Raw genomic sequence first — 13,095 nt, 5'->3', positions numbered from 1 at the left:
TAATTACAGAGTAAGGAAGGGATGGAAATTCCAAATTATAAGTTTCTTAGTATTTATTATCGTTATACCGTATATATATTTTTAAAAAGAGTACCTTAACTGGAAAAATCTGTTTTGCTATTTGTTTTTCAAGAATAATTTCAAATAATGTTTAAATAATTCTAATTATGTAATTTTCATCTTACATGAGTTGAGAATGATGAATATTTATTAATCTACATAGATTAAAAAAGCTAGATATACATTAGAATATCTCGAACACATAATATTCTTATCGGTTCAAAGTGCTCATTTTTGAAAAATATTGGTTTTAATTTTTTTTTCAATTTTGAAAAAATTTTTTTTAAATAACTTAAAAAATATCGGTGATACCAAAAATCTCAACTAGTAAGAAAATATTGGTTTTGCTATTGTGAATATTTTGGACTATTTGTTTTCCTGTAATACAAAAATTGACTAGGTATATAAGATATGGCTGTTCAAAATTTGCATACCTCCTTTTCAAAGATAAGCATTTTGAACCAACGAATCTTATATATCTTATAAACAAGACATAAGTAAAGTAATTTGTGAAGCGGTAACCATTAATTTCATTTTGGATGCTAATTAGACTGTGATTTTCACGATTTTTGTTTACAAACCAAAAAAAAAGATATCAACATTATTTTGATCGTAACTTACTTACTTTTGATGTTGAAACTTTTTAAAAAAATAATGGACTGTTAAAACAGTAAGTTAATATTAATCCTATCGTTTCCATACTGACATGACTGATCAATTTACGCCAGCCGTTTTTATAAATAATGGAACTCAAAAATTTGTTACATCTAAATCTCCAGTCATAATTAAAAATCTTATTATGGGAAAACTAAAACAGGTTTTAAAAAATGAACAATGGAATGAAATTTATATCAACAAAATAGATTCTCGAAATAGAGGGTGTCAAAATTAAACTTTTATTTTATTTATTTTTGAATATTTCCTGACAGGCTTGGGACAACAACACGAAATTTGGTAAGTGGTGCTGATATTGTACAATCTACTAAATTAGGTTAAACAAACGTTTCTGGCTACTACCAGAGGCGTACGACGGGGGAACGTGAATGGCTGCCCCTTCCCAAATTCTACGCCACTGGCGGAATTGCTATTTTAGTGCAATTTTTTGATTCTCCAATACTTTCTATGTAAATAACATACTATTCATTCGTAACGATAAAGCCATTAGTTTTCGAGATATTTGAAGCTAAAAACTAAGGAGCATAATACATTAATCAAAATAAGTGTGCCTTTTCATTTTTAACTTCAAATATCTCGAACGTACCGAATCGCCTCTCGTGCTGTGCGGATGTATTGCCTTAATCATCAAGCAACGTACGCCACGATAAAAATTTCGAACCGGAATTTTTGTTAAAAACCGATACCTACAATTTAAAAACAATTAATGAAATATTTATTTTCATTTACATTGAAATTTAATGAGTTTTTGAACCCAGTGCTAATTTAAGTGAAATAAAAACATGAATGTGTTACCAGCTAGTAATGGACCTGGAGATTCCTATAGCCAGCCAGTTTCGCAAACCAACATACAGGGTGTAGCAGATACAAATATGCAAGTACAACAATTTATTAATTCTCAACCAATAACTCAAGCAGCATTGAATAATAATAATTCTTGTTTATCTCAACAACATTTTGATGCTTCTCAAGCAAATTCCACTCAGCAGGTACCAATTAATCAACAAAATTACATACATCAGGTACCAATGATCCAAAAATCACAACATATACCATCAACCAGTCAGAAATATTATCACAGATTGTCCTCTACAAGTGACGATGAGGAGATGGAACAACACGCAGCCAACGAGAACGAATGGCAACAAGTAACGAATACAAAAAGAAGGAAGATCAGAAGAAGCAACTCACAAAACTTCGACATAGATATAAGCAATAGATATAGTCAGCTTCCTGTAGAAGAAACTGTAGAAGAGAGTCAAACAGACCAACAAATAGATATCACCGAAGCTAAAACTATAAAACCTCCTCCAATATTTGTGTACGGAGTAACAGATTACCAGAAAATGATAGTAAGTTTAAGAGATGCCATTGATGATGTGCACTACAGTACAAAAACACTTGCAGATAATACAATTAAAATAATTAGTGATACTGTTGAGTCTTACAGGCAACTAGTAACGTATATGCGTGAGAAAAAAATTGTACACCACACATACCAACTCAAAGAAGAACGTGCATTCCGAGTAGTGATCAGACACCTTCACCACACTATGGATACAAAAGAAATAGTGAAAGAACTCAACGCAAAAGGCCATCAAGTCAGAAATATTCTCAATGCCAAGGACAAAAGAACTAAGGAGCCTCTTAATCTGTTCTTTGTGGATTTAGAGCCTGCGGTAAATAACAAAGACGTATATAAAATACAAAAAATGCAAAATTTAATCATACAGGTAGAACCTCCAAAACCTAACTATGGACCAGCTCAATGCACGCGATGCCAACAATATGGACACACCAAGGGTTACTGTTATAAACCTTTTGTCTGCGTTAAGTGTGGGGGAGCCCATAGTACATCAACCTGCACAAAAACAAGGAACACTCCAGCAACATGTGCACTTTGTGGAGGTGCCCATACAGCCAACTATAAAGGTTGTAGCTACTATCACAACATAATGAGACGCCCTAATAATCAAAATAATAGGCAAAATGTACAGCCAGTCAGCAGTCAGGGTTGCCCAAATGCCCATCCTAATCTTACCACCAAGCCAACAACAACGCCGGTAAGAAATAATGTGACCTATGCAAATGTAGCATCCAACAATTATACTCAGCAGAATCAATGTGACACCACAACAGATATGCTACATAGATTCTTAGACGAATTCAAAGCCATGTTTCAGCAACTTATTCATCAAAACACCATGGTGATGAATATGCTTACTACGTTAATAAATAAAATTCATTAAGTTTATTAGAATAGCACTGTGGAATGCCAACGGCATTCTACATCACAAACAAGAAGTTGAAATATTTCTAAAACACAATTCCATAGACCTGCTTCTCATCAGCGAAACACACTTCACTGACAGATCCTACTTTTACATTCCACATTACACAACATATCACAGCAATCACCCAGACAACACTGCACATGCTGGTACTGCTATCCTAATAAAGAACACAATAAAGCACCATGAAATGCCAAAATATGCTGAAAATTTTCTACAAGCCACAACTGTCAACGTCTGCATGGACTCATATAATCTAAAAGTTGCCGCCGTCTACTGTCCACCACGACACAACATAAAAAAGGAACATTTCAGTGATTTTTTCGATACACTAGGATCCAAATTTATTGCGGGCGGTGATTACAATAGCAAACACATTTTATGGGGGTCTAGGCTTACAACAACCAAAGGTAGAGAATTGGCATCAGTGATTCAAGAGAAGCATTACGCATTCCTGTCAACAGGAACTCCAACTTACTGGCCAACTGATCCTGCTAAAACTCCTGACTTGCTTGACTTTTTTGTGACAAATGGGTTACCAGCTCCTTACTTAGACGTAATACCAAGCCATGATCTTTCTTCTGACCACTCTCCGATAATAGCTTCAATAGGAACAGCAGCGTTACATAGAAAAACTCCCACAAGACTACATAATAAGAAAACCAAATGGGAAGAATATCGTACCAGAATTGAAGAAAAAGTAAAACTCGACATCAGACTAAAGGAACCCAATGAAGTCGAAGGGGCGATCACAACTTTTAATGACCTCCTAATAGAATCAGTACAACAAGCCACTCCTCGTCCCACTATCCAAAAGAAAGACATTTCTGTACCTAAAGAAGTGAAGGAACTCATAGCTCTAAAACGAAAAGCAAGAGCTAGATTACAACGCACGCAAGCCCCTGTTGACAGAACAGTGTACAACCGAGCCAGTAGTCGACTAAAAGCAAAAATTAAAGAACTGCGTGAAAGTTCATTTAATGAATATTTGAAGGGTCTTAACCGAAGTGATAACTCCATCTGGAAACCATGCAAATTCAAAAACAAGCCTCAAATGCAGAATTCTCCTGTACGTGACTCCAGCAATCCTGCAGCTATATGGGCAAGAAGCGATAAAGAAAAGGCTTCACTATTTGGTGCATACTTATCCAATGTATTCACACCGAACTGTGATGTAGTTGATGACGAAATAGCTAGACATCTCTCAAATATCCCAAACAACATACCCGCAACCAAACAACTTTCTGTAAAGGAAGTTCAAAATGAACTAAACTTCCTAAATCCAAGAAAATCTCCAGGGATCGATAAAATAACCTCCAAAATGTTAAAAGAACTGCCACGCAGAGGAGTCATACTCATGATGTACATTTTCAATGCTATCCTGAGACTAAACTACTGGCCGACGCAACTCAAAACAGCAGAAATAATTTTAATACTGAAGGCAGGCAAAAACCCAAACGAAGTTTCATCTTATCGGCCAATCAGCTTATTGCCAGTTATGTCAAAACTACTAGAAAGACTCATACTTCAAAGAATAAATAAGGAAGTACTCCCTGAGGATTGGATTCCATCACACCAATTTGGTTTTCGACAAGGCCACTCAACAGTTCAGCAAATACACAGAATAACACATTCAATAAATTTAGCAATAGAACAAAAACAATACTGTCCCTCAGTATTCTTGGATGTTAGCCAAGCCTTTGACAAGGTTTGGCATGATGGACTTTTATACAAAATATCTAAAATCTTTCCACTATCCTTCTATCGACTGCTCGAATCATATCTTCACGACAGACAGTTTCTTGTAAAAGTGAATGATGAATATTCGCAAAAATTCCCAATCAAGGCCGGAGTTCCGCAAGGCAGTGTCCTGGGTCCCATTCTATATGTATTATTCACATCAGATATTCCTACGTCTCCACACACTGTCATAGGAACCTTTGCGGATGACACCGTCATCTTAGCAATTCACCAAGATCCAGTAGAAGCTTCCAACATCCTACAAAATGACTTAGCAAATCTAGAAAATTGGGTAAGAAAATGGAAAATTAAGATAAATGAGGCTAAATCCGTCCATGTCAACTTTACTACAAGAAAAGATCAGTGTCCATCACTATACATAAATAACAAAATTATTGCTAAAAACAACTCTTCCAAATATCTCGGCATACATCTAGACTCTAAACTTACTTGGAAAGTGCACATAACAAAGAAGAGAAAACAAATAGACATGAAAGTCAAAGAACTCTACTGGTTGATAGGTAGAAAATCAAAACTAAGTTTGGAAAATAAACTGCTGATATACAACACCATAATCAAACCAATATGGATGTATGGTATCGAAGTCTGGGGATGTGCAAGCAAATCTAATATTGCTATCATCCAAAGGAGCCAGTCAAAAATACTACGCATGATCACAGATGCACCTTGGTTCGTGTCGAATTTAACATTACATGAAGATCTGAAGGTTCCATTCATCACAGATGTCATTAAAGATAGGTACAACAAACACCACGAGAAAATGGAAACACACCCCAACGCAGTATTACAGCCGCTAGTACAAGCTCCAATTGCCAGAAGGTTGAAGAGATTATGGCCAGCTGACATGAAGACTATCTAGGACTCCTTCATTGGAGGGAGTCCCTTCACGCCAATGAGGGGCCCAGCTCCCAAGCCAACACTTTAACTTATAGGATGCTAATGTATTCTGATTGTTAAATAAAGCATAACAAAAAAAAAAAAAAAAAAAAATATCTCGAAAACTAATGACTTTATCGTTATGAATGAAGAGTATATTATTTTTATAGAGAGTATTGAAGAATCTAAAAATTATGCTAAAATAGCAGTTTCATCAGTGGCTTAGAATTTGGAAAGGGTCAACCATTCACTTTCCCCTGTCGTACGCCTCTGGTATTAACCACAAACGATTATTTAACATAATTTAGTAGGGTGTACAGTGCCTACACTTTCTGCCAAGTATCACACGGATATGTCAAATTATTTTAAAGTATTCTTTTTTTTTTAAATAATTTATTCTTTATTTAAAACTTTAAGAACTATGTGTGCCGGTACTATAAAACTATTTGACATATCCTTATGGTACTTATCCGTGTGATACTTGGCAGAAAGTGTAGGCACTGTACACCCTACTAAATTATGTTAAATAATCGTTTGTGTTTAATACCACAGGCGTCTGACAGGGGAAAGTGAATGTTTGACCCTTCCCAAATTCTACGCCACTGATGAAACTGCTATTTTAGCATAATTTTTAGATTCTCCATTACTTTCTATGCAAATAATATACTCCTCATTCGTAACGATAGTCATTAGTTTTCGAGATATTTGAAGTTAAAAATGAAAAGGCACACTTATTTTGACAGGTAAATAGGGAGAAGTGTATTTTTGAAGTGTGTAAAATAAATAATTCCTAGCTGAGCGCTTTCGGCTTACAAAGCCATCTTCAGAGCTATGGTCAAAAGGTTCAAAATACCACTATGAAGAGAGATGGATCCCATGTATGATATAAAATGCTTCTATTTCTTATGCAGTTTTTTATTTTATGGAAAAACAACAGTCAGACAAGGTTTTTTTCCATAAAATAAATAAAAAAAAATAAAAAAACTGCATAAGAAATAGAAGCATTTTATATCATACATGGGATCCATCTCTCTTCATAGTGGTATTTTGAACCTTTTGACCATAGCTCTGAAGATGGCTTTGTAAGCCGAAAGCGCTCAGCTAAGAATTATTTATTTTACACACTTCAAAAATACTCTTCTCCCTATTTACCTGTTGTCATAAGTGTGTACAAAACTATTTCAGTCTTTACATTTACACTTATTTTGATTAATGTTTTATGCTCCTTCGATTTTAGCTTCAAATATCTCGAAAAGTAATGGCTTATCATTAATAAAACTTATCGTTACAAATGAAGAATATGTTTTTTTACATAGAAAGTATTGTAGAATCAAAAAATTACACTAAAATAGCAATTCCGCCATTGGCGTAGAATTTGGGAAGGGTCAACTATCCACGTTCCCCCGTCGTACGCCTCTGGTAGTAGCCAGACATGTTTGTTTAACATAATTTAGTAGATTGTACAATACCAGCACCACTTACCAAATTTCGTGTTGTTGTCCCATGCCTGTCAGGAAATATTCAAAAATAAATAAAATAAAAGTTTAACTTTGACACCCTGTATTTAGGTTATTATCAACTTTTGTACTAAGGTAAGTTAGCTTAAATCGACGTATTTTAACCTCAGGAATCTAAGGTTAAGCTATGGCCCATTCTTTACCAAACACCCTGTATGTAGACTGAAATTATTGCTTCGTCAAATCGACTAACGTCAAATTCCGTAGAAGACAATGAAAGAAACTAAGTTATAAAAAACTGTTCAGGAATTAACGTTTTAAGTTGCTCAATAATAATTTTAATATTTATTTTAGTATTATTAGTATTAAAGTTAGGTATATGAAGACACCCTTTCGTTCCATTTTTCCATCAATGCATGTAGTAAAAAAATATTAATAAAAGAGTTTTATGAAGCCATATAAAATACGAAGTTGGCGTAAATCATTAAATTTATATTCCAAAAACATAAAAATCAATAGCAGCCATAAATCAAAACAATTTCTGTGCCTCTATATTTTTTATATTCAATTTTTAATACTGAAATTATTTTACTACCAGATATTACAAAATTTTTGAATATACACGTTAAATATTGCGTAAGTCATAAAAAACACCTGTTATTAGTAAAAAAACGTGATAAGTACATACCTGTACTGTCTTTCCGCTTGTTCCATCCTTCTTCTCTTGCAACAAACCCCTTTGCTGTGGTAACAAGAACAAAATCATTTGCCCTTATCCTCACTGAACCATCGACATGTGGTCTGGCCTGAGATGCACTGAAAAACATACGGTTACTATAGAAGTATCGATCTATAAATTGCATCGGTGAGAATCGTTTTGAAACTCACCTCTAACCCCCGCACTCAATTTTTAGAGTTGCACATCGACCTCTGACGCCCTTATTATAAACGCCCTTATAAAGGTGGTGCTGATGTGTGGAAAACCAAATGTTTTCTTCTCTGAGCACCGGGAAACGGTTGGGAAAACAGAAACAGAGTCTCCTGCAGGGACGCGAAACTGCGCAAGGGCGAAGAGACAGAAATGGACTTCATTGTGTAGGTCGTAGGTATATTGTAAAAGCATAACTAATATATTGCTACCTACACCTGAAGCCCTCAACGAATTTAAATATTAAATGTCAATCGTTCATTTATTATTGCGAAGTGACAAAAATATTTCGTAAATTAGGACACAAGAGAGAGAGAAATAGTTAACACAATTGATTTTATATAGTTTAGGACTATACAAATTGTCAATTATCGTACAGACTGTAGTCAAAAATCAACTTGTACTGGAAAAAATCAACTTGGCACGTTTACCTGGTTGAAGACTGAATAATTGTTCTTAAAACATTCTTTTTGTAGTATTAATTCATCAAGAAATAAGAAAACTTTGACATAAATATTCATTCTAGTAAACAAACTGTTGAAAGCAAGAAACACGTGAAATTTCTTAGAGTAAATTTCTTCTTAAGAAAGTCAATGCCAAAACATGTCCTTAAACTTTATTTGTTAGTAAGGGGGAGTAACTTTTTTCGACTAATATACTAATAATAACCACCGTACGAATAAAGGTCAAGGTCTCCGAGAAGTTGATTCGGATTTTGTCTATTTTCACCCTACGAGTGATAAGAATTATAACATTAGCAGAAGAACAACGAGGTTTTAGGTCGGAAAGGTCAAGCACTGACGCTATATTTATAATGAGGCAAGTTCAAGAGAACTCGTTGGAATACAACAAACCGGCATATTTATATTTCGTGGACCTTAAGAAAGCATTTGACAGGGTCACATTAAAGGACGTTATCCATTTGTTATACTCGAGAGAGGTACCTCTAGGAATAATTAAATCGATCGAAAACATCCACCAGAGCAACACAATAAAAGTAAAACTGGACGATGAATTAACTGACCCAATTGAAGCCGGCAATGGGATAAGACAGGGAGGGGGATTCCTTGAGTCCTTTATTGTGCAACCTGATCATGGACGAAATAATAAACAAAAGTAAGAACTAAAAAAGGATACCAAATGGGAGAAAAACAACTTAAACTAATCTGCTATGCGGGCGATGCAATACTAATCTCTCAAAGTGAAGATGATTTACAACGTATGCTGCACCAATTCAACATAATCGTCAAAAAATTTAACATGTTAATTTCCTCACAAAAGACACAATGCATGGTTATAACAGCAGATCCAATAGGATGTAAATTGGAGCTGGAAGGTCAGATAATAGAACAACTGACGGAGTTTAAATACCTAGGCATCACACTATCTAGCTACGAAAGGCTCGAAACAGAAGTGGAAGATTAAGTGAATAGAGCAAACAGAGCCGCAGGTTGCTTAAATGACACAATATGGAGAAATAAAAATATCATAAAAGAAATGAAAGGCATAAATTTACAAAACAGTCATCAGACCAATAATTACATCATCATCATTCTCTTTGCCTTACCCGTAGGCGGGGTCGGCTTCCCTAATTGCATTTCTCCACACAATTATATTTTGGGTCATATCAATGTTAATCCCCTTTACCAACATGTCCTGCCTTATCGTCTCCTCCCAGGTCTTCTTTGGTCTTCCTCTCCTACTCCTTCCAGGAATCTGCACTTCAGCTATTCTTCGTATTGGGTGATTAATGTCTCGACATTGAACATGAGCAAACCATCTTAACCTATGCTCTCTCATTTTGGCATCAATTGGTGCCACACCTAGACTTCCCCTAATATACTAATTTCTAATTTTATTCTTCTTTGTCACTCAACTTATCCATCTAAGCATTCTCATTTCCGCCACATGCATTCGTTGTTCCTCTTTCTTTTTCACTGCCCAACATTCAGTTCCGTACATCATAGCTGGTCTTATGGTTGTTTTATAGAACTTTCCCTTCAGCTTCATTGGAATCTTTCTGTCACACAACACACTACTCGCTTCTTTTCACTTCATCCATCCAGACCTAATTCTACTGCATGCATCTCCATCTATTTCTCCATTACTCTGTAATACCGATCCCAGGTACTTAAAACTATTGCTTTTTACAATCAGTTCACCATCCAAAGATACCATTATATTTGTAGTAACTCCATCTTTAAATGAACATTCCAAATACTCTGTTTTTGTCCTACTACGTTTTAAACCTTTTTCTTCCAGAGCTTGCCTCCACTGTTCCAGTTTTTGTTCTAAGTCTCTTTCATTATTTCCTACTAACACGACATTATCAGCATACATTAAGCACCATGGAATGTTACCCTGTAGTTTCGCTGTTCTCTGGTCCAAAACTAATGAGAATAAATACGGACTAAGCACCGAGCCTTGGCGCAATCCTACTTTCACATGAAATTTATCAGTGCGTCCCACACCTGTCCTAACACTAATCGTTATCCCCCATACATATCCCACACAATCTTTACATATTCACCAGGGACTCCTTTCTTATTGAGTGCCCACCACAGAATCTCTCGAGGAACTCTATCATATGCTTTCTCAAGATCAATGAATACCATATGAGCGATTTTTTCTTGACTCCTGTATTTTTAAATCAACTGCCTTATAATGAAAATTGCATCTGTTGTTGATCTACCCTGCATAAAGCCAAATTGATTCTCGGATATTTCGGTCTCTTCGCGTATCTGTCTATCAATTACTCTTTTCCATATTTTCACGGTGTGGCTAAGCAGTTTTATAGCCCTGTAGTTTGTACATTGTTATATATCTCCCTTGTTTTTGTAAACAGGTACTAGTATACTGCTTCTCCATTCGTCTGGCATTTGTCCAACTTTCATAATTCTATTAAATAGACCTGCTAGCCACCTTGTTCCTGTCTCTCCCAATGCTCTCCATACTTCCCCAGGAATATCATCTGGTCCTACCGCTTTTCCTTTATTTATTTTTTGAAGCGCTTGAGCCACTTCCTCCTTTGTTATTTTGGTGACCATTGCTGCTACTGTCTCCGTTAACTCTACAGGCTGTCTGTCAAATTATTCATTTTATAAGCTGTCAAAGTACTTTCTCCATCTCTTTTTGACATCCCTTTCGTGAACTAGTATTTTATTATTTTCATCTGGTATACATCTAATCTGATTAAAAGCTTTTGTTTCTTTGCTCTCTGTTTGGCTATTTTATATATCTTCGTTTCGCCTTCCCTGGTATCAAGTTGATCGTATAGTTTTGAATACGCTTCTGCTTACCAGATAGATAGATATGCTTCAGACCAATAATGACATACGTGGCAGAAACACGACCCGACGCAGAGAGGACAAAAAGATTGCTCGAAACAGTGGAGATGAAAACCCTTCGAAAAATCGATGGTAAGACTCTATCGGACAGAGCTAGAAGTACAGATATACGACGGAGATGCAAGGTGTATACCATTAATAACCGGGTAAGAAACAGAAGAATAGAATGTAATGACCACATAAGCCGAATGACCACAAATAGGATAGTCAGAACAGCGAGAGACGGTTCCCCAATAGTAAGACGACCAGTGAGAAGACCACGAAAACGATGGAACCACAACTTACTAGAGGCACATTGAAAAAACAGACAGAGTTATGTGTATATAAAAAGAAGAAGAAGAAGAAGAAGAGTGATAAGACCGTTAATATTAGTACCCAACAAAAGAAAAAGGCGCACAGATGCAAAAGTAAGAAGAGGACATACGGAAAAGACCAAATACTAAGAATGAAGAAAGATTTTAATCAGGGTGACACTAGAGGTGCATATAAATCCCTAAAACAAGTCAGCGGGGTATTTAAACCACGCACTATTCTTTTTAGAAATAGTGCAGGAAAAATTATCAGTGAGGATGCAGCAATAAAAGCAGGATAGAAAAAGTATTTCGAGGGTCTGCTAACAGAAAAAGCACAAACAAGCACAGCCCATGTAGTACCGGATTTCACAATAACAGAAGATAAGAACCAGAGTAATGAATTACCATACCCACCTACAAGACAGGAAATAATGGACCTCATTAAAGCACTAAAGAATAATACAGCCCCAGGTATTGACAACATACCAGCTGAAAGTCTGAAAATCGAAGGACCCAGACTGATAGATAGGTTTCATTAACTAATAACAGACGTGTGGAATACAGAAGAAATTCCAGGAAACTAGAAAAAAGGAAGTATATGCCCAATCCACAAGAAAGAAGACAAACTCAGTTATAATAACTATGTACAAAGGCATATACATACTCTGTGCGAGTTATAAGGTGTTTACGTGGATCATAAATCAACGATTAAGTCACTCCACAGAACAAATCAAAGGAGAATATCAGGCTGGATTCAGACCAGGACGGTGTACTATCGACCAGGATGGAGGTTCAACGAATAGGAGGTGAAAAGCTTTAGTGACTGCACTAATTTTCCCCTTTCACCCCTTATTGCTACTATGCTACTTCCTGTATCCACTGAGGTGTCAGCCTGCAAGGGATCATAATTATCAATATACAATGGACGCATTTCACAGGAAAAACTCCATATGTGGAACCTCGATTATCCGTCTCTCCATTAACCGTCACCTCTGTTAACCGTCAGGGTACATGCAGACGTTGTATTGACTACATAAGCAAAAATTTTAATGTACAAAAATTAAAAAAAAGTCAATTTGATTTGTGATGAGGACACAAACGGCTATCCATTGCTGACAGATAAAGAAATCGTTGAAATGGCAACAAAGGCGGACCAAAAAGATTCAGAAGCTGACACAGACTTGGAATTTGACTGTAGATATGTTGATGAACCTATTGTAACTGACAAAGATTTACGTAAATAATCTAGAGAAGCTGCATCGCACATGGAATAATTCATCGAGTGGTATTCTCAACAAGAAGAAGCCAATAAAGTAGATGGTATGATCTTATGCCGATTAAGAAATTCAACCGTCGCCAAATGTGAAGCAACAGTAAAAGAAACAAAGATTTCAGAATATTTTAAAT

General features: G+C 35.8%; 1 protein-coding gene across 2 annotated transcripts in view; it reads right to left on the bottom strand.

Annotated features, from left to right (window-relative positions):
• Positions 1–8,141, bottom strand: part of LOC126878533 (oxysterol-binding protein-related protein 1) — a 159,361-nt gene extending 151,220 nt beyond the window's left edge. For both annotated transcript variants that reach the window (XM_050641293.1, XM_050641292.1), the window contains exons 1-2: positions 8,009–8,141; positions 7,809–7,936 (exon numbers count right to left, since the gene is read on the bottom strand). In XM_050641293.1, coding sequence (XP_050497250.1) covers positions 7,809–7,834 — 26 coding nt within the window. In that variant the 5' untranslated portion in view covers positions 7,835–7,936; positions 8,009–8,141. The remainder of the gene's footprint in view (positions 1–7,808; positions 7,937–8,008) is intronic.
• Between the last annotated feature and the right edge of the window lie 4,954 nt (positions 8,142–13,095).

The sequence above is a fragment of the Diabrotica virgifera genome, chromosome 10 (genome assembly GCF_917563875.1).
Source record: "Diabrotica virgifera virgifera chromosome 10, PGI_DIABVI_V3a".
In the NCBI taxonomy this organism is placed as follows: domain Eukaryota; kingdom Metazoa; phylum Arthropoda; class Insecta; order Coleoptera; family Chrysomelidae; genus Diabrotica; species Diabrotica virgifera.
Note: the sequence above shows the minus strand (reverse complement) of the source record. Positions and strands in the feature narration are given on the sequence as shown.